This window comes from Magnolia sinica, chromosome 13 (genome assembly GCF_029962835.1).
Source record: "Magnolia sinica isolate HGM2019 chromosome 13, MsV1, whole genome shotgun sequence".
Classification (NCBI taxonomy): Eukaryota; Viridiplantae; Streptophyta; class Magnoliopsida; order Magnoliales; family Magnoliaceae; genus Magnolia; species Magnolia sinica.
Window position 1 is genome coordinate 33543588 of NC_080585.1, and position 27187 is coordinate 33570774.

The following is a 27187-nucleotide window of genomic DNA, read 5'->3' on the forward strand; positions in this document are numbered from 1 at the left end:
GGCTGGAATTGTAAGATGGGGAAGGAGTCCATTCCATTCCCCACTTCTCACTGGACAGAAGGAAAAATCTGGAACACTGAAAGATGGACCACACATACAAGATGGTCCCCAGACCAAAAAAGAAAAAAATTTAAAAAAATTTAAAAAAATCCATGAATTCGGGCAAACCACCACGTCCCTGGACTCTTTTTCATATTCCGAAATTATTTTTGGACAGAGCTCTCAAACAGGCAGGTTTAGGACCTTTTTGATAGTTCATCTCATTTTAGTTGACATTATGTATCATAGATGATATAAATGGTTAGATACGGGGATTTGTTTAATAAGGTCTGAAGTCCAACTGGTCGGACCGCAAGTTATGGTCCACCCAGCAGATAACTTCCAGCATTACCAAGTCCATGTGACATCCAACCCTTTCAATAGGTTGGCCACACCTTAAGGATCACCTAGTGCAAAAATCAGCCCCATCTACTCATCAGGTGGGTCAAACCATACAAAACAATGTATGGCCATTGATAAATAGAAAAATAGTATCTGATCTACTCAATGAGTGGATGTAGCTGATTTTTCCACAAGGTGACAATCATGAGGGGACCAACTTATGGGACAGGTTAGGCATCACACATACATGAACAGTTAGAAGTTATCTGCTGGGTGGACCCTAGCTGTCCAACTGGCTGGACTTGAGATCTCATTTTTAATCACTACCAAAAACATGGATCTCTAATACATAACTAGAGTAGCAAAATGAAATGGAATCACTTTTAAGTGGCTGCCAAAAAGGTCCTTGTCAAATCTCTCTTTTGCTTGGAGGGCTGATAAAGGCCTCTTTGGACAATGCACTTCCACAAACACCTGCATTTTTAATGCCTTTTTGCCTATCATGTTTATGAAAGTGAATCCAAATGGACAATGCAAATTGGGTCAGGGGTTTGGCACAAATTGCCATTTAAGTGTCAAATGCCCCTTTTGAGTGTGCATCCAAACAGCCCCAAATGGAGATATACCAAGCAATGACTTTTCCACGTGAAGAAGACAACTAAAAGCTTGGGAGAGAAATTGCACTTTCTCTCAATCAAAATAACAAAAAGAATTTCACAACCAATCGTTCATGAACAGCAGCATATCAACCCAAATGATACATTTTAAATTACAATTACTCACTGCATCATATCCAATTTGGACAGATCCAAAACCCAAAGAATTTATCTAACTGACCAAAACCATCTCCTCTGCCCCATCCTTGGCCGCAACCACGGCTTCCAGTCTTTTCCATGCAAGTTCCCGTTGCTCCTCCAACTCTTTGGCCTTCGCCTCTTTCTCTATATACCGCTGCTGACACTCCTCGAATAACTCATGGTCCATGTCTAGGAACATCTTTCGGACATTCGCTGTCAGCCCATGAACCGCTTGATTCCAATGGCTCTGCATGTTCTTCTCGAGTGCTTCAAAGATGATGGGGAAGATGACATTACGGTTCTGGGCGATCAAGCTTACGATGTGCTCATTGTTCCAGAGGTAGAGGGCCCGCTCCGCAATCTGACATGCAGCTTTATTTCAGCAACCACCACTAGAGGAAAATGCAGATATGTATGAAACCAAGAAGGACATTTCAAAAGATGTATGTTATCAACATTTGCATCAGTGCTTCTGCAATTGTAAGGAAGCAGAAGAAACAGCAGATCGTCTTCTTATTAACTGGAACATTGCTCCTTGTGTTTGAATCAACATTTTGCTCATGGTTAAACAAGAGGCAGTCAGTGATTAGATGGCCACTTAAGGGTGCTGGCCTTTTTCTTTGAGGGAGGTACCGCAGGATGGCCCCTTCTGCCATTATGTGGGGAATTTGGATGGAGAGAAATAGAAGGATTCTTATGTGGGGAATTCAGATGGAGAGGAATAGAAGGATTCTCTATGATGTGGTTTCATCACCAAGGCATTTAGGGATTCCAGTTTCCAACATGTTTCTCATTAGTGATAAGTCACAGCCCAATGGGTATCAGGAAGAATGAGTTAAAGGTTATCTGCTTTAGCTGTGTTGCGTGATTAGAATAACAGGATTATGATTTCCAAAGGTGGGAGAACCAAGCTGCTAAATTCCTATATGAAGAAAAAGGATAAAGAAACCATACTTGGGAGGGAGAGAGAGGTGCAACCCAAGAATGGACCCCATGATCTGATCCAGCAGTGATCTGGGCACCAAAGCCCCCAAATCGCAGTCTAATATATCTATGGGCCCACATGGTGGTCCAATAAGTTAGTGGACCCCACAATCATGGTGCAGTCAAACATCGGGGTCCACAAGTCCATAGCGTATATAGTCCTTGAGTTCTTATGTTCACAAGTTACTTGTTTAATAATTGCTGAGTGACCTGTGGGTAGGTTTTAGCATGTTTGGGGGCTTATAAAATAAAAGGAGAGTGACATTTTCTGTGAAAGTTATTTGGAGAGAATAAAAGAAGAAGAAGAAGAACAAGAAAGAGAGAAAATTGTATAGGACTTCTTGTATGAAATTGAAAACACATTCTTGGAAAATGCTTTCCACCAAAACGTGAACTCCCAATCAGGGGAAAATGCCACTTTCTTGGAAAGTATTTTCCACCCAATATTTACCACCCTCCAAAACAGGCCTTCTTATTTTCACAACTTTGGGAAACACTTTTCAGGTGTCGAACAATGTCGGAATGACACAGAATTGGTGCCATTTGAAAGCCCATTAAGTTAACTGTCAAACAAGCCCACTATCATGCTTCAGTGAGTTGTGGCTGATTTACAAAAGAGTTGTATAAATGTGACGGCAAGGGCCTTTTAGTCATTATTAATATTTCATTGAAATAGATGGTTAGGATTAGAACTAATGAGTGGTTAGGATTATATTAGACTTTCAATTGCAGGAAAAGTACATATACATGTAAGACTCTTTTGTGGTGAATGACGAGTGAAACAGTTTCTTTAATTTTCATTTTTTTTTCTAACCCTCAATTGGAGTATTTTGGGGTGTGAGGCTCCTGCAGTCAATGGTGTGACTCAACAGGAAGTTCCGGGTTTGACTTCAAACCTCAAATCAGGTGTTAGGGTGTGTTATTTTGATATATATATATATATATATATATATTCCTTTTGGAGTGATAAGATAGCCTTGAAATCAACATATGAGGCGAATATCTTAAGTCAAGAATAGAGTTCCCTGTAAGAAAATCTCCACAATGCATCATGAATTACAGGAACTTTGCACAACCAATCCTCCAAAAGAAAGCCTACAACCGTTTTGATTTGAAGAAACCAAAACACAGATTACATTTCTGATTACCAAAAATGACACTGATAAAAACAGATTAAAAAAATAAAATAAGAGTAACATGCTGACATGCACATTTAGTTTGTTACCACCCTTCAGTTTTTCATAAAATTTCAACATCAACACATTGAAAGCTAACCAATAAATAAGTCTATAAGTATATAACATAAGATTTGATCCTACCATATAGAGAAGAAAACCAAGTAATAAAATAAAAACAACAACAAAACAAAAGGTTGGCTGTTCAAATCTTTGGTACTTTAATTCAAGAAACTAGAGTACCTGAGTCAGATACCTGGATAAAGTTAAGGATAAGGGATTCCCTTCCAAGAGACTTCAATTGTAGGTTTACAGTTATTAGAGCTTCATATTAATTGGACCACATTCCAAATTGTGATATTGTTAGAAAGTACTTAACATGATTAATCAATACCTGCTGTACATGTATCCGAGAATTTGAATTCAGAGACCTACACTGCCTGATAACTATACCTGTACTTAGGTAACAAAATTCCAAACTACCATTTTGAATGATATTTGCAAAACCTTCCAGAGGTAGAGCTTGGAGAGACATGATCATTTATGCGACATTGATGACATGGTATCTTGAATAGTTATCTCAAAATGATCTGGAATTACAAGTATCATGTAAAGGAAACAATTTAGCCAGCAGTAGCAGGTACCCCCTCCTGATAACCTTGCACCATACATAAACCCCTGTGACTGTCCACTATCAGCGAAAATCCAAATTTACCACCTCACAATTCAATAGTAAATGAGCCTATGACATGGTCACATATATACCAGGCAGCATCCACCCAGCATTGGGCATACATAAACTTGGTGGAAAATAACACCATCGACAAGTTGTGCAATTAAGGTCCAGCCTTAGTTGTAGGACCCTTCTAAGTGCTGCTCCCACTTTGAATCATGCTTCAGGCTCTCTCTCTCTCCTGTTTTCCTACCTATTCATACTTGTTTCATTCTCAAACAGACACTTCCCCACTCCCACGCACGAATTTGTTGCCACTTCACTTCACGCTTAGTGCAACTATAGGTCAAGCTAATACATAGTGTTATTGTTATGCATTATCATTCACCAATTGATACATTTATTTGATACCAAAAAATAATGAATATTTGACGTGCCCTTCAATTCTCACATTAGGATCAACGAAAAAATGAGATAATGAACCACCACCAACCCCAATCAGTTAAGAGTACCGACTTTATTGGACCATCACTAAGCTTTGCCTCCCTGTGCTGTATTCTGACCACGCATCACTTCGGACAAAAAATTTCACAAGTTTATTATTATTATTATTATTATTATTATTATTATTATTATTATTTAATTTTATTATTATTATTATTATTATTATTTGTGTTTTCATGTTATTTACCTATCCAAATAAGCATCCAAAGTCTCTCATGCAAACATGCCCTACATGAAACTGAAATCACATATTCAATAAGAATCACTAACATCCTAAACGACATAAGCTACCGCATGTTTCTGAACATTGTAGATCTTCCAATTAGTTCCCATGTGAGCTATCAATGGAAGTATTTGAGAAATTGGACCCATTCAATCGGTTCAGCACATATGGATAGATAATATGGTAAAAGAATTGTGAGTTTGATCCATTTACTTCACAAGCAAAACCATGTCAAGAGCACTGATTGATCATGAGTGGTTTTCTCCCTGGATTGTGGACACACAATACCTTTCATGTGTAATTTGTGGCCATTAAAAAAATGGATAGTCCCTCAATTTCAATGATGTTCTTCCTTTTTTTTCAGAAAAAGATGGAGCGTAGGGGGTTTGTTCTGGGTTTCTTTCTGTTTGCGGATTGTATTTTTTTTGCCTTTTGGCTCTTTTAATATAACTCTTTACCTTTCAAAACAAGACAAAGGCGTAGTAATACCCAGGGTAGATGTTACACAGGAGATTTGTGGCTTGTATTTGAAGTTAGTACTAAGGCTTAGATAGGGTCCTCAATGGAGTGAAATGGTGGAACAGGATTTGTGTACCTGACCCCAAGTGGTTGGCAAAAGGCTCAGATTAGATTATTCCAAGTTAGTACTAAAATGAAGGAGAGCCAGTTAAGATGCTTTGGTCATGTGCTATCAAAACTGGATATAGCCTATGTAAGTCAGGATTGAAGCACCTAAAAGGAGGATGTGGGTAAGGCCTAAAAGGACTTGGATAGAGGTGACAGGATATGAAGGGTTGACGCTTACTGAATATGGGGTATTATATAGGAATGATTTATAAAACAGGGTTTATAAGAGCAAGGCCATATAGCTGGGACAAAGCTATGATGACGAAGAAGCAGCATTGAATTAATGCAAGCAAAATGCAACAATGGATCATCAATCATCATCATCATCATCATCATCATGACCTTCAATTAATTGGGTCGCTCGGTTCTACAAGAATGGAATATCACAAAGACATCACTGTTGGTTCCTTTTAACTCCTTCACTGCAACTAATGTAGAATCAAGTTTCTGGTTCCCTTCTATCAATAATTTCAATACCAATATACCATAGGCCTCCATCTTTATTCTAGTTCCACTGTTCTAGTTATTAGATATAATTGTGAAATCTTTTGAAACATGGTCCGACCATTCTCAATATTTCAATATCTAATGCAGGTACAGAAGGATCCCAACAGATCCAAAACTTGAGAATCCTGCTTCCTACACACCTCGGATTTTTGCATCCTAGTGGATGGATTAATCGTATGATGAACAGATGGTCTGTTGCTTATATTATATTAACTTTTACTTGCTCTTGGTTTTATAAAACACCATGACCACCACAATCATCATAGCCTTGCCCTGGCTATTTGCGATAGGCTTCACAAATCCCATTACATGGCTCATCAAGATTCATAACAGATATTCTCATGATTTGCTTAGTGAAGGTTTGACAACAAGTTGCAACCTGAAATCAACACTCCTTTAACAAGGCTTGGACAGGCTAGAGAATCTCTGCTAGCCAGAGCTTTTGTTACATTCAAACAATTATGAAATATGATTTGACGTGTTTGAATGCTTTATGAATCATGATTTGATTTGTTCGAATGGTTTTGTGAATCACGGTTTGATACGTTGAATGACATTAATCGTGCTTTTATTCATTTCAATTCATTATATTTCAGGAGGTTTTGACAACTGAATTTAAACATTTTGTGTTGCATGACTCATTTCATACACGAATTTGCATTTGAGTTGATGCAAGTCTAATCCAGTGGTGTCTAATTGCCTCCATGCAATAACTTACAGTACATATATGCCGTGCGTAAGTTTCTCCGTGCATGCATATCAATCGCTACATTCTAAAAGAGCATTCAAATTTTCCGCTGAAAGCAATCAAGAAAGCAGCAAAACACAGAATGAAAAGCTCAAACAATCAAACACGCTCCCGAACCTGGAAATGAGAGCTGTTGAGGCAGCGGCCAATCTGCCTGAAAAGCGGGACCATGCAACGCTGGAACTCCGCAGCCTGCGTAGCCTCCAGAACCTCCTCCAATTCCCCTAGAAACAGGACCTCCTTCTGGCAGTTGGTGAGGGGCCAATACTTCAACAACCCTCTTATAACCGTATCAGCCAGCTTGTAGTCCTTCTCCACAAACTGTGTGATGCAATACGACAGCTGCTGGTGATACATCCCGATCATTTTCGGCTTGTGTAATGGGATCAGGGCGCGCACCAGAAACAGCTTGTGCTCCTCCTTCATCGGCAATGCAAAGCCATTAATTATGCTCCCGAGGATCTCCAACAGCTCTCCAATCCCGCTATGCCGCTCCGTCTCGAAGATGAACCGATAGAAGATGTTGTTGATCACCTTACGGATGAAGGGACGGTGGACCATGAACTTACCATAGATGCGGTGGAGGATAGTCTTCAGGTATTCGCGCTCACGTGGGTCCTCCGAATCGAACAGATCAAGCAGCTTGAGGACGAACGAGTGATCGATATAGCGCTTGGCAATCTTGATGTCGGTCTCAGGTAAGACGACGTAGCGCAGGAGCAGCTCGTAGACGATCTGGAGGTGGGGCCATGAAGGTTCGAGATAGGGATCGTCCTCTTCAGGGTCTGCCGCAGCGTCGGCGCCGGTGTTCTCGTGGGAGGCGGGCGGGAGGCAGCGGAAGATGTTGATGGATATCATACGGATGAGCTCTTCCTGTACGGACTCGGAGAGCTTGCCGACGGGCCCGGACTGGACGAAGTCGACGAGTTCGAGGAGGGTCTGGCGCTTCGTCTCCTTCTCGCGGATGGATTTCAGCGTGTCGGAAAAGTCGAATTGGAGGCAGCAGATCTGGAGCTTGCGGAGGAAGAGAGCCGGGCGATCGGAGGCGGCCACGTCGCGGAAGTGGGGGAGGATCTCGACGATGCCGTCCGATACAGGGGACGGCGGAGCCCGGTCGGGGGCTGTGGTGGGGCCCGATGGGGGTTGATTGACGGAGGAGGAGACGGTGGTTCGCGAGGCATGGTTGACGGTGACGGGAGCGGAATTGCGGGACGATGTGAATGGGTAGTCCGCGGCGGGGACGCCGGTGTCGGATTTGGGAGTTTTGCGTGTCCCGCGCTTTATGATTTTGTTGAACATTTCAGCCCCCTGGGAATGAGAGGAATGGCCCTGGGCCTGGGATCTGGTGAATAGGGGGAAGGTGGAATTTGGAAATTTTAGGGATGATTGTGATGACGGAATGAGGAATCCATCGATGGAGATCTAAAAAGATAGGGTGGCAAGATTCGGCCGCCCGAGAAACGGAAGGGCGAAACCATCAGAAGGAAGATTGCAAGAGCTCTTTGATTGGGAGAATTTTGATTGAGAGAGAGAGAGAGAAGAGAGAGAGAGAGAGGAGAAATGAGTGACGAGAATTAGGATAATAAAGGTTAGTTAATTCCATACGCGTGTGGGTGCTTTGGGCATCCACGCGCGATCACACGTGTAGCATGGAACACGTGTGTTTGATTGGATCTTTCCATCTGATGCGGTGCAGTGTTGAGATCTTCCGGCCTGAAATTTATGCAATTTCAGGCAGAGCTGAGCAAGGGTAAATCGCGGTCCGTACCCTCGGGGGTTACTTTTGCAATTCGATAGCCATTTTGGTGGAACTTTCATGAGATCTAACCCGTCCATCAGGCACGCTACATCATTTTAACCATTTCTACCAATGATCATGGTCATGCAGTAGTTATATGGGCCACACTGCAGGAAACAGTTGTGATGGAATGTGCGATGTAAGTTTGTTGTAGCACCTAACGTGGTGTTAATGTGCCATCCAATCCATTCAATTGATGAACCTCATCAGGATGAAATAATTGGATAAAAATCACAGTATTCTAAATTACATATAAGACACACCACATGAATTTATAGATTTTATGTATATATTTTTTGGATTGGTCCACCTGAGTACTGAATCATTGTAATTTTTGAGAGAAAAAACTATAAAGGCCGATGTACGTGATGGACGGTATGGATTTCATGTAAGTTAATTATTTTCTTCCAAGTGAGTAAAAGTAGCCGTCGTTGGTACCAAGCGCGGGGTATCCAAATGTTTTCATTTCATGCGTCAGCCTCAGGTGGTTTGTGGGATGCGAAACAGAATGGACGGCTTGAAAATTTTGTTTTAAATTTTTATCTTACATTGTGCATTTGGGCCCACCTAGGAGTGAAATTGCCTATTTTTTAGATACAACCTGATGAAAAGCTTAGATCTCCTACACGTGTATCATATTGGCACGTATGCATCGGGTGGAATGACAGGGCTACACACGCGTGGGGAATGAGAAAACCTCGGATAACGAAGGGAGAAATCCGAATGAATAGATGCGCATTTAAGAGTTCTTATTTGATAGAATACGTCCTGATGTATTTCTATATCATACATCGGGACATAATTTTTCTGACCTAAGGTTATATTTCACCCATCCAAACGGATCATATGGTGGGACTCACATAGGATGGACGTTATACGAAAAATTTATCTTTGGATTATATTCAACGCTTTGATCATTTGACTGTTTTCCTTTACACATGGACGGTCTCTTTAATGATTAAATGTACAGTGGGTATAGAAAATTTTAGATTTGATTTTATTTTTCATTATAATTTAATAATATAGTGAGGTCCATCATACAAACGGTTTGGATCATTAAAAAATCAAAATACAACGGTTAAATTTCTAATGTATCCTACTGCAATACTTCGAGATATACTCTACTATACCTTCGAGAGAAAACAATGATAATTGTACTCGCTAGAGTGCACTCGCGGTACAAGACGGATACTTTGATAAGTTTGAAGATCGGATCCGCTCTACCGTTGGTGGGCTCCATTCATCTAAACTCGGGCATCATTGGGCCAATCGTGGACACGGAACTTTAGTCATTGATCAATTTATCTTGACCGTTCATTGTTTCGTTGCATTCTGGCCCTCCTGATAATCATGTGGACTTGGCTCCTTTGATTTGGTATTACTGATTCGATCACTCACACGTGTACCTCCTTTACAAGTGGGAGGCAATGTGCTATGAAACTGAACTCGAACCAGTGCAAGTAGCATTCCTCGTTTCTCTATTAGGATGAGACTGTTGGATGTACGCGGATTGCGTCCTACCCCCCGCCCGGACGGTAATCCGTCTGGGCAGGGCTCTGTGTGGCCCACCGTGATGTTAGTGTTTTATCCACGCCGTTCAAAGATTTTTTCAGATAATTTTAATATGTGAACCAAAAAATTAGACAGGTCCAAAGCTTAATTGGACCACACCAAAGAAACCTACACTGATAATGACACCCACCGTTGAAATCTTTCTAAGGGCCAACCTGATGTTTTTTTCCCATACAACCTATTCATAAGGTAATGTAGACGTGGATGAAGTGAAAACACAAATATCAGCTTCATCCGAAACTTCTCCAGCTCCAAGAAGTTTTCAATGGTGGACATTCAATCCCCTCTTTGTGGTCCACTTAAGCTTTTTTTGATTCATATATTAAAATTATCTGAAAAAAGCGTTGAAGTTACATCACGGTCGGCCCCACAGAGCCCTGCCCGGACGGATTACCGTCCGGGCGGGGGTAGGACGCAATCCGCGTCCACTGTTGGATGGGGTTTCACTATTTTAACCTCCACTAATTCCGCACGCGTGTGGAGCCCTGCATATCCACACGCAGTCAGACTAATGAATTCTAACACCAGTGTAATATCCGAGCTTTCCATCAGGTGTAGTATATATTTTAGATAATCTGTACCAAAAATTAGTTAAATTAAAATCTCAGGTGACCCACAAAATTCCAAAATAAATGGATGGCTGGAATAAAAGTTTTTAAACTGTTAGTTTACATTGTACGTGGTGGGTTAACTAAACATTAAAAGTTTTTTTAATTAATTATCTAAAAAATTATTCCAACCGTACGAAAGCACAGATCTTGCACACATGATCCATTTCAGCACGTGTTAATGAATAGGAAACTCCACGCGTGTGGAATTAGTAATCCTTTTGTATGATAGTGTCTGCAGGCAGCTATTAGATACGAGTGCGGCTCTTCTTATACCCGGTGTTACCCTTACCGTGGGGCCCACCTTGATGATTTTTTACATATCCACGCCGTCCATCTGTTTCTATAGACGATTTTAGTTTTTAATCTCAAAAATTAATCAGATCTAAATCCTAGGTGGACCGCACAACAGGAAACAGTGGTTATTGAGTACCACACCATTAAAAATTACAAAGGGCCCATCGTAAGGTTTTGCAATTTTTATTTTCCATACAACTTGTTAATAATGTCAATAATGCCTGTATGAAGAGAAAATACAAATATCAGATTCATCCAAAACTTGTGCCCCACAAATTTTTTTTAATGGTTATTCATCACCGTTTCTAATGGTGTGGTCCATATGAGATTTTATCTTATTAATTTTTTGTATGTATAACTAAAATTAGATTTTAAAGAATATGGACAGAATGGATATACATTAAATGCATCATGTTGGGCCCCACACGGTTAGGGTAACTCCCACTAAGGTGTTACCCGAGTAACAGCTAATCCGCTCCCGCTTCTTACACGCATGCACTTAAAATTGTAATCTTTACATTCTCGAAAATAAATCAAAACCGTCCAGTTCGTGTGAATCGTGTAGATAGGTCACAGAGCAAAAATCAGATTAATCAGGTTATGAGAACCGTCAATTGATGTACTGTTGTTTGTTTAATTCGGACCGTTAAATTTTCTCATTTTAGCTCCGATCAGAATGTTTTAGTTTCTGATTATGATCCATCTAAAGTGTGGCCCATGGTATAAACGGTTGTTTGAGTTTCATGTATCCACGTGTGATTTCGTTCGTTTGGACCATTATAGTCTGCCAGACTTTCGGCGTTTTTCTCGGTTTTTAAAGAGAACTACTAAAATGGGTGCTAGCATTGCAGAGCTACGACAAAAGAGATACTTTGATGCTTTGGAAGAGTGTGACGTATGATACACACGCAGTTAGAAATTACTGAGAAATTGCATACATGGAAATCAATTAATTCAAAAAAAAAAAAAAAAACCGTCTAGGTTGTGGGTAATAATTTAGATTTATTATGAACGAAAATATAGTCATATTTTATTGTCCAAATATTAGATTCCTGAATATCTATTAGACGGTTGAAAATGAAAAAAAAATAAAATCTAATGGTCATGTTTGAAGGAAAAAGTGTCTACGAATCATAGGTTAAGATTATAAACAAATCTTATTTTTTAGTACGTAACTTAAAAATAATGAGTTCCACAATTTAGCAAGTTTACCTGAGTTAATACATTACACGTGTCTCATCTCCAAGTGCATGAGTATCAATCATCGTACGTAGATAGAGTATCAAACAATTCCTCGCTACAGGAAGTGGCCAGATAAATTTTGGGATCGTCCAACGTGGATACGGATTGCTACTCCCCTTGCCATCAGCCAATGGCTGATGGGTCGGTGCTCTGTGAGCCCCACCATGATGTATGTATTTCATCCATGCCGTCCATCTAATTTTCTAGATCATTTTATGATATGATACTGAAAATGAGATATATCCCAATCTCAATTGAACCACACTATAGGGAAAAAGTGTTGAATGAATGTAGACCATTAAAAACTTTTTGGCTGATGGGTCGGTGCTCTGTGAGCCCCACCATGATGTATATATTTCATCCATGCCATCCATCTAATTTTTTAGATCATTTTATAATATGATACTAAAAATGAGATATATCTCAATCACAAGTGAACCATATTACAGGAAAAAGTGTTGAATGAATTTAGACCATTAAAAACTTTTCGAGGGTCATAAAAGTTTTGGATCAAGTTTGATATTTATTTTTTCCTGAGTCTGTATGACCTAATCAACCGATTAAATGTCGAATAAAAAAGTATAATGGACCTTAGGAGGATTTCAATGATAGATATCCAATTATTATTGTTCCTGTAGTGTCGTCCACCTGAAATTTATAACCCTGGGTCCACGGAGCACCGACCACCAGCAACCGGGCTCGTGGCAGGGACTAGCCAATCCGTTTCCTTTCAACGTGGCATTAGGCGGGAAGTTGTGGAGTGGAAACATGAGACGAGGGAGGAGATCCGCACCCACCAAAAAACGCGCGCGCGGTTCATCTGGTGGGGCCCGCGTTCCTTACCCCCAAATGATGGGACGCGGATTAGCTACTGAATCCGACAACAGCGAGCCTCACTACCGAAGCGACGTCACCACGTTCTATGAGACTAACAGTGAAGTATGTGTTGTATCCACACGGTCCATCCATTTGTGGAGATCATTTTAAAGCATTATCCAAAGAATGAGGTCGATCCAAATCCCAAGTGGACCTTGCTACAGGAATCAGCAGGGACAGTGACACCTGCAGTTGAAACCTTCCTAGGGCTACCATGATGTTTATTTGAGAGGTAACCTGTTTATAAGTTAACAAAGACATGGTATAAGGGAAGATGTTTATTTGAGATGTAACCTGTTTATAAGTTAACAAAGACATGGAATAAGGGAAAATATAAATATATGTTCGATTTAAAACTTCTGTGGCCCAAAAAAGATTTTAATGGTAAGAGTTCAACTCCCACTGTTTTTAGTGGTAAGTCCACTTGAGAATTGGATCTACCTCCGTTAATGTCCTAAACTGATATCCCCAACAGGATGGACACGTGGATATAACACGTATATTATGGTGCGGATCACAAAACATGGTGAGAAAGTAGGGTCACTTGCTACTGTCGAGTCAGTAGCTAATCCGCATCCCAAATGAGGAAGTGACGCAAGGATGAATGTGATGAGGTGGATCACCGTCTTCCTCAAAGGTAACTACTCTCAAATCCACAAAAAACAGAAAGTAAGAAAATAGAAATAAATTCTAATAAATTTGAAATTTAATTAATGAATGAAATAAACTAGTTCACAACCCTTTAAATAAGGATACCAAGCAATGGGAGCGAAATCGCAAGCAAACTACGACTAAAACTCCTAGAATTTGCAACTTACTATAAATAGTAAACTTACTATTTATAGACGGTCGTGATTGATGTCTGCTAGTGCGTAAGGTTTTCGGCCAAAAATAGTAAGTGTCCTATTTGGATTTACCAAACTGTTCTTCTAATTATTCTAAGCTCTTTTCATGTTGGGCGTAACTCCTAAAGCCCAATGAATGAAGAGTTATAATCGAATTAGAACTTATTATTTATAGTAAAAATGAAATTAAAATAGGAAAATGACCGTCACTCCGGGGGTATTTCACAAATCCGTCTTGCGCAACCCGGCATAGCATGGTTGGGTGGCTAAAGTAGCCCGTTCTACCCCAAAATCATATATTTTATGTCCGATAACTCGTTTCGGATTGCAAGATACGCCTGATCTAAGGTCTGACGGTCTGGATCACTTATGTCGTCGGTTGGGCCTTTTCTGATCCATCTTGGCCATAAAACTGTCCACAACATACTCTACATCAGGAAGCTACGTTCATGCCACGTGTTCATCTGGTGCTCATCTAGTCCTGTCCACATGATGGAATTTTAGATAAGGACACAATTAGTCGTGGGTCTGAGCACTGGCCAATCAAGTGTAGCCCTCTAGCTTAGTGGCAGACTCACAGGAGTTTATGGGTTCGAGCACTGTGGTGTGAGTGCATAAGTGTGTGAAACATAAATAAATAAATAAATAAAAATAAAATGAACGTAGCTTGTGTATTAAATGTGTCAGGAATCATAGCCCAGTCGGACTTAGGGCTCACTATCTTTTGGTGCGACCACAACTAGGAATGCAAATGGTTTAGGTTAGGTTATAGTTAGGCTGACTTAGCCCAACCTCAATCCAACCTCAATCCATTTACAGAAAGGGCCAAGACCACGAGGCCTCTATGTGCATGCCCGGACGTGGTGTGGTGCGATGTTGTATGGTGTGGTGTGCGTGCTGCATGCACACACGAGTATACTTGTAAGTCTTAAGTGTTTTTTTTTTTTTTTGAAATTTTATTTTACAATGGGTGACCAAAACAATAATTTGTTTTAAATTTCTGAACAGAGCCGAAAATCGAAAAGTTTTCTTTTTTGAAAAATCTAAAAGCCATGACTGTTGACATGAGTGCGTACACACACATTCGAGGTAACTTTTTAGGTCTATACAAGGGACTTCTATGTTCCGAATTTTACAATGAACTCAATCTTTCGGCTCTCTTTCTCACTTCAAATCTCTACAATGGTTTCTTTTGGTTTAGCAATTTTAGTCTTCAAGTTAGACATACAGTGACTATTTGGGTCTTCATACATTAAGTGTGCCAGTATGACAAGACGACATTCGAGGGTATCTTGGAGATTGATTGTCCAGTGTTCCTGTTGCATTATGGACATTGTTCGAAGGAGGGCAAGTCAATTTTAAGCCGAGTGACTTTCATTGTACCTCGAATGAAATAAGTTTTCTAAATTCTTTCTTATTCAAATTTATATTTTTGTTTCAATTTCTTTATGTATATATTTTTAATTATGAATTTCCATAATTATGGATTTACATATCCAAAATTCTCATAGGAATAACTTTGCGCGTGCGTGTATGCAAGCCCGTGGCCGTGGCGAGGTGCAGTAAGGTGTCTTTGATTGTGCACTTTTGTGTTTCTCTGCAAGTTCTCTATCTTTCTCAGACATAGGAAGACAAAGAGCCATTGTATACTCATCTAATAATTAATGAGCACATCAAGCTCCAACAACTACCTACTTTTCCTTTATAAAGGTATCTTCAAAAAAATTCTCTCTTCTCTTTAGTTTTTCCTATAAGCTCTGTTTGGGAAAATCGATTCGAGCATTCTTAGGTTCGTATGTTTGGGATCGTGAGTGCATATGGTCAAAGCCGTCCATTTTGAATGAGAGTTGTTGTATCTCGATGTCATATTTGTTGGCACCTAGTGAATTATGGATTGTCTTTTTGTAGGGAAAAATATGCCTTTAAGATAGCGATTGTAATGTGTCTCATGTCTCTAAATTATTTTTTTCTAATTTATTTATTTTATTACATTCTCTACTGTATCTCAATATATTAAATCCAACAAGCAGCTCTAAGGGACCATTGTAATGTATGTGTTTTATGTAGGAATTTTCATAAGGTGGGTATCTCCCTAAGGGTTCAATATCATGATCATGTATACCGGTGGACCCCATTACACCAGTGATCAATCTTTGATTTGTGTATGGCGGTGCGTTATAGCTTTGTTACATGCATGGTGTTCTAGTTGGACTATGATTGTTAAATTTTTGTGGAGCCTTTCCAGTCAGGTATGCATTTATTCAGCTTATTTCATCTCCATACTCAATGCATAGCTCGATCCATTGCAATTCTGCACATAGTTTTACATTTGGAATGAGAGCCTATTGTGCATTGCCTATGGCAGATCAGTTCAAGTTGTAGCATCTGTTTTATAAATTGGGGATTGGGCTGCGGAATCACACAGATATGAATCTAGGATAATAATCCAATAGCACCAAGCAAATACAAGAGAACACAAAAATTTAACGTGGAAAACCCTTTCGGGAAAAAACCACGGCACAAAGCGACAGATCTTTACTATGAAAGCATAAATTACAAAGAGAAAGGACCTAACCGATTCGAACAACCTCGAATCTCACCCTTGCTACACCCTTTACAAACTTTAGAACCCTTCTAGAAACCCTTGAAATACCTTTAGAAAGTCTTAGCATACCTTAAAATGGCCCTAGGGACTCATATTTATAGTTTAGAAAATCGCACTTTCGCACCGACTTGGAATAGTCTAGAAACCACCTCAAATTTATGCAGTTTGCGTAACCTTCGACTAGTCGAGCTAGAGTTTCGACTAGTTGAAGGACCCTTCAACTGGTTAAGCCTGTCCCTCGTCTAGTCGAAGATCTCAGGAATTCCTTGCTGGACTCGAGCTAAACTTTCGTAGGGCCAGTCGAAGGTTTACAGATTTAAGACATCTTTTTAACAACAATCTCCACCATATCTTTAATCTTCAATCGTGTAGCTTCTTGACCTCTTTTCTTATCTCTGCATCACTTCAATCAATGCTTCTCATGCACACTCTATCCTTCTTTTACGCCATCATCAAAATTGATAGTGTTCTCGCTATCACAGTTAACCAGCACGGCCTCCTGCTGAAGTCCCAACTGATTTATCATGCCTATGAGCCAAACACCTTCTTCAAGCACTTCCATCACTGCCATATATTCTACTTCGGTCGCGGAAAGAGCCACCATAGACTAAAGATTCGACATCCAACTAATTACTCCACCCGCTAGTACAAACGAGTAACTTGAAGTTGACTTTTTGAAATCTACACTGCCAGCGTAGTCTGAATCCGCATAGCCTACTAATTTTGTCTTTGTCTTCCCAAAAGTTAAGATGTAGTCTTTTGTACCTCGAATGTATTAAAGTAACCATCTCATTATCTTCCAATGTTGCTTGCCGGGGTATTTGCTCACAACATCGATTGCTGTGAAATAACTGATATAATACAGACCATGGCATGCACTTCCAACCGCATTCGAATAAGGCTCATGAGACATATCCTATTTTTCCTCATCTGTTTTAGGACGTAATCCTGAGGAAAGCTTAAAGTGAGTCGCATAGGGAACGCTCACCGGCTTTGTCTAGTCCATTACATACTTAATCAATACCTACTCAAGGTATTCTGCCTGAGATAATCAAAGCCTACTCCTCTTTCAGTCTCTATGAATATCATTGCCGAGAACCTTTTTTGCACCCCCCAGATCTTTCATCTCGAATGTCCCACTTAACTAAGTCTTCAGTATATTGATTTCAGACATGTCTTGATTGGCGATCTACATGTCATCAACATATAATTTCAGGATGATGAACGTGTCATCACTCAGTGTCTTACAATAGACACAATGATTGTATTCACTCTTAGAAAATTTCAGACTCACCATGAAGGAATCAAATTTTTATACTACTGCCTAGGCGACAAGTCGTACAACAACATCCTGCAAACCTTTGTTCTCCACCCCTTTGAACTTCAAACCGCTCTGGTTGCTTCATAAATAACAATACTTTCAATTTCCCATGTAAAAGTGCAGTCTCCACATTCATCCATTCCAGCTCAAGAACGCATTGGGCAACCAGTGCCAATATAAATCTAATAGACACCTGTTATACCGCCGACGTAAATATCTCTGAGAAGTCGATCCATTCTCTCTTAACATGACCCTTCACTATCAGCCTCGCTTTCTATCTGTGTTGTATCTTTTTGAAGATCCACTTGCATCCAATCACTTTTCGGCCCACTGAAAGCTCCACTAGCTCCCATGTGTCAATTTGGTACAATGAGTCCATCACATCGTCGATAGTTACGTTCCACTTCTCAGCACCAGGCTCACCTAGAGTCATATGAATAGTAGGCAGATCCCCCTCATCTGTAATGAGAGCATATGCGATATTGGATTGGTCTATGTACCTCGTCGATATCTTCTGATTATGTTGTATGATTCTTCCCATAGGTGGTTGATCCACCTACTCTGTATCTTTGTTCGCACGTCTCAGCCTTCATGCCTTACCCTCTCATGTGGCCATGCCCAGCATGCCACACACATGCAGAGGTCAAATCCGCTATAGTCACTGTAGCTCCACCTGTCGAAGTGCTCCCAATCAGCCTGTAAATATTATTGAGTCGTTACGCTTTCATAATTACACGTACCTCCTTGGATACTTTAAGGGCACCATCAATACCCGTGAACTTGCACTCTATAGCCTCGAGTGCACCGAGAGAAATCAGACTCTTCTTCATGTCGGGAACGTGTCTCATCCAGTCAGGGTACGCTCTGTCCCATCAAGCATCTTGATGCGCACCGTACCAATAGCCACAACATTACGAGCAATATCATTGCCAATAAACACATGTTTACCATCGCACTATCTATAGTTGGCGAACCAACTCCAATAAGGCGTCATGTGAAAAGATGCCTTTGTGTCTAGAATCCACTCGTCCCTACGATCATCGTATAAGTGTCTGATCATAGACACAGACAAGACATCTCCTTCGCATCAACTCGTTCTTTTATCAGACGTGGTAGCATTAGCCTCCCTATACGAAGCCTCAGATTCTTCTCTCTAAGATTTAAGATTTGTACAATCCTTCTTCATGTGTCATTCCATCTGACAGTTCCATCACTTTAACTTACCTTTGCCTTTGTCTATGGACTTAGGTTTTGACCTTAAAGATCATGTACCTTACTCAGAATTTCTGCCTCTCGTAATCAGTGCATCGGAAGATGTCTCCATGTCGCCATTTAGCTTTCTCATGGCCTTCCCTTAAAGGGCCGAGATAATGGTGTTGACACTAAGGGTTTTATTTTCGGTGCACATTGTGTCCTTGAATGACTTATACGATGTCAGAAGAGAATTCAACAACATACATGCTTGTTCCTCATCTTTGATCACTTCATCCATATCCAACAATTTGCAAATCAATTTATTAAAGTTGTTGATGTGGGCCTCCAGATCTCCACCTTCTGTCATCTTGAAGTTATACCATTGTAGCTTCAAGTGTAGGCGATTTTCAAAGGATTTTTTCGCATAGATATCCTCTAACTTTGCCCATAAATTAGCTGCAGTTTTCTCCCTCAAAACATTGTAGAGAACCTCAATCGTGAGACATAAACGGATGGAAGCTAAAGCATTACTATCAAGAGTATCCTATTCTTCATCTTTTATAATCGATTTCCGCTCCTAAAGAGCTTTGGCTTCGCCTTGCTTAGTTAATAGACTAATCATCTTAATATTCCATAAATCAAAATTATTTTTGCCCGAGTACTTCTCAATATCAAACTTGGCATTTCGCATTGAAACTAATCCTACAGATCCAGATCTATGCCCCAATGATAGCTCTGATACCACTTGTTAGGGATTGGGCTGCGGAATCACACAGATATGTATCTAGGATAGTAATCCAATAGCGTCAAGCAAACACAAGAGAACATAAAGATTTAATGTGGAAAACCCTTTTGGGAAAAAATCACGACACAAAGCGACAGATCTTCACTATGATAGCGTAAATTACAAAGAGAAATGACTTACCCAATTCGAGCATGATCGAATCATACCCTTGCTACACCATTTCCAAACCTTAGAACCCTTCTAGAAACCCTTAGAATACCTTTAGAAAGCCTTAACATACCTTAGAATGACCCTAGAGACTCCTATTTATAGTTTAGGAAACCCCACTTTTGTACCGACTTAGAATAGTCCAGAAACCGCCTCAAATTTATGCAGTCTGTGTAACCTTCGACTAGTCGAGCTAGAGCTTCGATTGGTTGAGCCTGTCCCTCGATTGGTTGAAGATTTCGAAAATTCATTGCTGGACTTCGAGCCGAACTTTCCTAGGGCCAGTCGAAGGTTTACAGATTTAAGACATCTTTTTAACAACATATTTGTGTGACTTAGATCTGGGCCATGGGTGTGATTCTGCAATCATTTCTAGTTTCTTAAAACCCTATTCTAATTAAGGATCACTGGAATTCAGCATTGTGTACCATTAAAATCCTTATTTAGAGGAGTATATCTGTTTTGGGTTTTCCAAACCCTAACTGGATTAGGGTTTTCATTGAAGGAGGAGATGACGGTAGCCATTGATGGTGTCTTAACACAAAAAAGGGAGATGAGTTTTTTAAACCCTTACCTGTGCATATCTCGATTAGCTGTCATGAATGATGGCAGACCTCTCCTCCTCCAGTGTCAATCCGACAACCTTGTTTTTTGATCGATGGTCATTATGATAGCCATTGTTGTCTGTTATTGTTGCTTGAACCAGAGATGGGTTATTCAAACCATTTTGGATCACTACCAAGGCAGCCATGGTCATTTGTCCCTTCCCCATTGCCTGCGCCCATCGCCCGACATCCATTAATGTTCGCCCGTAGCCCCTTCTGATTCTCCCTGTTCGGGTTCGACATTCAGTAGAGAAAGCCCTGATTGTTGCCAGTTACGTCGACAGGGAAACTTAGAATAATGGGTTTTATAACCCCTGAGTTTAGCAGGACTTCCCTATTATGGTAACCACTAATTTCGATGATTGTTTACTAAGATTTGGATATCAGCAAGTGTTTACGAGTAGATTCTATTGTCCATTGGCTCCTCTAGGCAGAAGGCAGAGGGCAAGGGCAACATCACTAATAGGGTTAGGGTTCCTCAAAGCCCATTTAGTTTGTGTAGGAGGCCAACGCCATTCTCTTGTATTTTCTCTTCTTTTTTTTCTTTTTTCTTTTTTTGAATTATTATGGGCATGTGCCCGTTTCTGGGTTCATTCTAACGTGCCATTTGGTCCACCCATTTCTGGTGTGGGCCATGCTATTATGGATTAGCTCTAATTGCAGTCCTTTGTGAACCCTATCAATGGGCCTGGACTCATTCCTAAATTTGTGTGTGGGGCGCCTTTGGGCCTTTTGTTTTGTGTTCGGGCCCAATTCGGGCCATATAGCCTGTCTGTTTATGGGCTAATGCTTTGTCCGCCTTTCTCTCTACTCTCAAGCCTAATTTTAAGCTTATTTTATTTACCAAATTTAGTTATGTTTTGGCCCTAAACTCGGACTAATCCAATCCCAGTCTCAAGCCCTGGTTGATGCCCATTTTGAGCCCAAACCTTAGGTCCTTTTACAGTTTATATTCCAACCCCCTTTAATTGGGTTTGGGCCAATTATGGGCCTATTCGGTCATTTATCTTTACAGTCACCTTGTGGCCCAACTTTGTTTTCTCTTGGGCTGAATCGAGGCTTGGTAAGCTCATACCCTTTTACTCAACCCAATTTTAAGGCTAGTTGGATGCCCATCTAGAGTTTGCATATGGGCCTCCCCTTTAGGCATGTTTATATGCTCTCTCTTTTAAAAAATAAATACTGGATCTGAATCGTCTATTCAGCCTACAATGTGCATTCAATCTGGTCCATTCACTAAATGAACCATTAAGCATCTAGATCTTGCATCATGTGTCTGAACCGCCCATTTTATGGACCCCAATGTAAGGATTTGATTGTCCATCTAAATCAAGTTAATCATTTAATTTGGGCCATCCATCTCTGTGAATGTTAAGAGCTATACCTAGAATGCTCATTGTTGATGATAAGATCAAATAGACTCTTGAATCGGCTCAGTTGTTAGTCCATTACCCATATTCCAGAAGCCTATATAGACCGTTGATTTAAAAGGAAAGGGGAGAGAGAAACCTATTCATCAATTTCTTTTTCATATCCCCTATGTTTCAACAATTAATGCCAGCTACTTTCTGGGTTAAATCGAACTGCTCAAATAATCCATTGAGGGCGGGATTATATTTATGATCCTAAGTTTGATTCTGTGAGATTTGAACTGGTTGTGTTAGCCACTACAATAACCTCAATCAGTGAAGAGCTTACATATTTTGACTCTTAATATTGGGATATAATGGCAGGATTGCACATGGTTGCATTTATATTCAATGCAGACATTGATGAAAATGTAGATGATTACCGTTTTGCAGATATGTAAGCGGTGTGGAGTAAATGGTATTGATGGTGTAAAGCTGAGAGACCCATTTCACCCGCAAGTGATGAGTGTCTCAAATTTACATGATCGATGTTGCTTAGCTTTATGTTTAGGAGAGTCACTTGCATGTCATGACTACCTCTCACAGGAAGAATAATGATGTTGTGATTGATTCTCGATAGGATTAGCTGGTTGGGCTCATCTTCATCCTGTGTAGTTCAATTAAAGCCCTCAATTAGTTAAATTTATTAACAATTTTGCTTGATATTCAGTTTTATTTGTAACTTGTTTAAAGTAAACTTATTGGCTAATGTGAATACTAGGTAATCAATTTAACATTCCAACTCAATGCAACTCAAATATCTTTTTTACTAGGTCTAATTAGCCCAAAAGGAAAGTGTCCATAAAGTTAGTCATAGGGAGCATGGAAAATGACATTACCTTAGAAAATGAGAAAATGTCTAGTAAGCAGGATAAGGTTCAAAGTGCTCATCTAGTAACCCTGTGAGATAGACATAATAGGAAGAGGAAAAGAAAACATGGTTCTAAAAAGGAATCTTTAAGTTTAATGGCTGACAATCAACCTGAAGATTGGTCAAGCAATAAGAAAGCTAAGAATAATAATTGCTTCTTCTACAAGAAGTCAAGCCATTAAAAGATAGACTGTATTAAGTTTAAGCATTAATTTATAGAAAAGAGTAAAGATTATGTTCTGGTATATTTTAAGTTAAATCTGAATAGATTCTGGTCCAACTATTTACATTTGTAATTCCATGCAGAGTATGTTGCAGAGCCGACCACCAACTGATACAGAGCAATCAATATATATGGACAATGGCATTAAGGTAGAAACAATTAGAGTTCACATGATTAAATTAGAGTTAAGTCATATGTTGGATCTAGTAGATACATTTTATGTGCCTTTTATAAGACAATTTAGTCTCGATTTCTCGTTTTGACAAATTCAATTTTATGTCTAAATTTGATAATAGAAAAGCTTAGCATCTACTGCGATTTAAATGTGGTTGGTACTAACACTATGGTTAATGACCTATACCAATTGAACTTGAATATCTCACATATCTATAATGTGAATGCTCTGCATAAAAATAAAATAGGATATAAGTAAAGAAAAATATAGGATATAAGTACAGACTAAACTATAAAAACTCATCCATGTTGTGGCACAAGCGATTAGGCCAGTTCACGGGATAACACCTTGTTACCCTTATTGTGGGGCCCACCTTAATAATATATTGTATGTATAAGCCATCTATCCATTTTTTTAGCCCGGTTTAGAACGTGTTTCCAAAAATTAAGCATATTCAAATCTGAGGTGGACCACACTAAAGGAAACAGTGGTGATTGAAAGCACATCATTAAAAACATCCTAGGTCCACATTAATGCCCACGGTAATGTTTCTTTTCCATTCAACCAATTGATAAGGTCAAACATACCTAGATGAAAGGAAAATATAAATATCAGATTGACCCAAAAAATTTGTAGCCCACAAAAAGCTTAGTAGTGTGTTCCACCTAAGATTTGGATCCACTTAATTTTTAGAATAATATCATAAAATGATATGGGAAAACGGACTACGACGTAACTATACAAAAAATAATCGAAGGTAGGCCCCACATGGCGAAGGTAACACTCACTGAGGTGTTACCCTAACGGGACCTGGATTGCCCGCAAAAGCCAATCCCATGAGCTTCCTACTACCTCAAAGGTAGGCGGACTCACTATGATATTTGCGAGAAATCCACCCCTTCCATTTGTTTTTGTAGATTAGGTTATGAGACGGGGCTAAAAATGAGGCAGATCCAAAACTCAAGTGGGCTGCTCAACAGGAAATGGTGAGGATTGAACGTCCACCATTGAAACATTCATGGGCCACAAAAGTTTTGGATCATGCTAATATTTTTGTGTCTTCGGTTCATCCCAATCATAATGAACTTATGAATGGTATAGCATCACAGTGGACTTATGGAGGTTTCAAAGGTAGGCATTTCCCTGTCCACTTGTTCTTATCATGCGGCCAACTTGAGCTTTAGATCTTGAAAAACCGAAAAATAGGCCCTACCTACCTTTCTGTCTCGAGCTGGATTTTTTTTATTTTTTATTTTTTACACACACTACACACTCTAGCCGTAATGAGATTTCACCACCTATGCGTGCTCGAACCGGAAACGGATCGGCTACTCCCGTTGGTGCTCTATGGGCCCACCTTTGGATGTCAAATAAACAGTACAGTGAGCCTCAGTAGAATTTTAATGGTGGATATCTAATCGCTATTGTTTTCCTGTGGTGTGGTCCAACTGAGATTTATATCCATATCATTTTTGTTATCAAATCCTAAAATTATATGAAAAAATGAATTAACAGTATTGATGAAACACATACATCATGGTGGGGCCCACAGAGCAACGACCATCAGCCACTGGGCTAGTGGTAGGGGGAGTAGCCAATCCGTTTCCTAGAAATATTGGTATTCTATCAGGTACGTAGCATATAGTACGCCAACGAGTACACGTGTGGTGGGATGGAACTGCATCTGGTCCTGTGCCAATTCCAATCCATGTTTGGGAAGGGTGGAAAAGCTTGGAAGTAGGTAGAAGGAATCGTATCGGGTCCTGTGCCAATATCACTCAATGTTAGTAAGTTGTGTAGGTCCCACCATGATGTGTGGGCTATATCCACACCGTCCACCCATTTTTCAAGATCATTTTAGAGCATGGGCCAAAAAATCAGGTAGATCTAACACTCAAGTGGACCCCACCATAGAAAGCAATGGGGATTAAATACTTACCGTTGAAAATTTCTTTGGGGCCACATAAGTTTTGGATCTGCCTCAATTTTAAGCCCATGCCATAAAATGAGGTTACAAAACAAATGAACAATTTAGATATAACACGTGTGTTATTGCCAATAGTTTCAAATGATGGTGGGTATATCCTTTCAATGTACCAGCGTGTTGCAAACAAAAGAGGGAATTAAGCTTATACCATGGTAACAGGGAACAGTCCTACCATGGGTAATAATGATGTTTCTTGAATCCCATCCCACCTAAGCACCGTTAACTGGACACCTGGTGTTGAAACTCTTGTGAGTCTACCACCAGGTAAGGACATAAGTGGAATTACCTACTAACACTGCCAATAATAGCAACTCGGTACCGTACGGTGCTGTGGGTTAGACAATGATGGATGTGTTTCACCACACTGTCCATCCATTTTTTTGGGCATGAGTTTAAAAATGAGGCTGATCAAAATCTCAAGTGGACCACATCGCCAGGAAACAGCGCTGATGGAACGTCTACCGTAACTAAAAGAATAATTTTTTTTTAAAAAAAAACACCCTTCCTGTGAGCCATAAGTTATAGATCAAGTTGATGTTTGTAATCAACAGGTTGGATGGTAAAGAAACATCACAGTCCCTATAATTTTTTAATGATGGGCTTTCACTCACCACTGTTTTCCATGGTGTGATCCACCTAAGATTATTTTCAGGCTCACGCTTTAAAATAATGATACAAAATGAATGGATGGCATGGATCAGACATATATATCATTGTGATTACCGCAGAGCACAGTCGTAGTGGGGCAATACCCAATCCGCGTCCAGGCCGGACCTCCATAGGTTGAGTAGTGGGCCATTTGTTCGGCACTTGCTGATGTGGTACTGGGAATGCTTCCTCCTCTCTGCATTCAGCCTCGCTGGATACCAGTGTAAGATCTCCGGCCATACTCTCTCCACGTGTGGCATTGAGGCATGCGTATCATGGGGCAGGTTAGGTGCGGCCCTGGCCATGGGTCCACCTTGATGTATGTGCGGTATATCTTTGCCGTTCATGCTTCTTCTTCTTCTTCTTTTGTTTTTCAGAATATTTTAGGGCATGAAACTGAAAATAGAGCAGATCTAAATATCAGGCGGACCACGTTTGACCGAAAAGTGCTGATTGAACATTACAAACTTCTGATGGGCTACAAAAGTTTTAGATAAGTGGATATTTGTTTTTTCTTTTTTACTTTTAGCTTTTCCTTTTATCCATGTCTATCTTTCATCCATGTTTACGTAACCTTGTCATCGATTAAAAGTACTTATATAACTTAATATTCACTATATGGTTGCACAAGTTGGATAGGATACAGTTCATGTTGGGAAGCGCGGAAGGTGAGCCCTCAAGATCTGACGGTCTACACGATGTTTGGAACCTTTACAAAGCAGAAAGATTGACGCTCCAACGGCCCGCCTATCTACTACCGGAGCAGATGGAACTATTCACACCTCCGATCCTACGGTATATAGTGGCCGGATTGCGATCTATGGATCGGATCATCCCAAGGACAAGCGAGAATGGACAGACTCTCGTGCACAATATTTTTCTCTCGTATACTCTCGGTATTTTGTATATCTCATTATACGAGAGAGAGCGCATTCCTTTTATAGGAAAGGAGGAGTTTGGATGAGACCATATCATCCGGTCTTATCCCTATCTCCTATCATAAGTCAAATTCAATTTTGAATTTGAAATATAACGAAAAGGAAAAAGCCAGAAGAAGCCTAAACATATGGGACCCACTCACTGGTGATTGCTCACCAGTGGGCCCCTCTAGCCTACGTCCAACATCTCCCACTCAATCACATTGTGGGATAGGCACATAAATTTGTCTATCTAACTTGCCCAATAACAATCAAATAATCAAACATCGCAATCAAAAGAATCAGAGGCGTGAGACCAGCTGGATCGCCATAATCTTCTCACAGGTGCTTAAGTACTAAGTGACTACCTAACTAGTACTCAATAACCCAAGCTTTATAATGCCTGTTCTAGTCCGCATGACC

General features: G+C 40.0%; 1 protein-coding gene across 2 annotated transcripts; it reads right to left on the minus strand.

Annotated features, from left to right (window-relative positions):
* Positions 1-1040: 1040 nt before the first annotated feature.
* LOC131223519 (serine/threonine protein phosphatase 2A 57 kDa regulatory subunit B' beta isoform-like) lies at positions 1041-8154 on the minus strand. 2 transcript variants are annotated; one of them, XM_058218956.1, is made up of 2 exons: positions 6737-8153; positions 1041-1539 (listed from the first exon to the last, which is right to left on the minus strand). In XM_058218956.1, the coding sequence occupies exons 1-2, from the start codon at positions 7916-7918 to the stop codon at positions 1210-1212; spliced, it is 1512 nt and encodes a 503-aa protein (XP_058074939.1). In that variant the 5' UTR covers positions 7919-8153; the 3' UTR covers positions 1041-1209. The 2 variants fall into 2 exon arrangements, with proteins under 2 accessions (XP_058074939.1, XP_058074940.1); XM_058218957.1 differs by having other exon boundaries at positions 1434-1570; positions 6737-8154.
* Positions 8155-27187: the final 19033 nt, after the last annotated feature.

Bases quoted from the DNA above. Each gene is read 5' to 3' on its own strand.
- LOC131223519 (XM_058218956.1), bottom strand. From the start codon at position 7,918: ATGTTCAACAAAATCATAAAGCGCGGGACACGCAAAACTCCCAAATCC. The intron at 1,540-6,736 runs GTTCGGGAGCGT...GCTGCATGTCAG, and splicing joins TCAACAGCTCTCATTTCCAG to ATTGCGGAGCGGGCCCTCTA.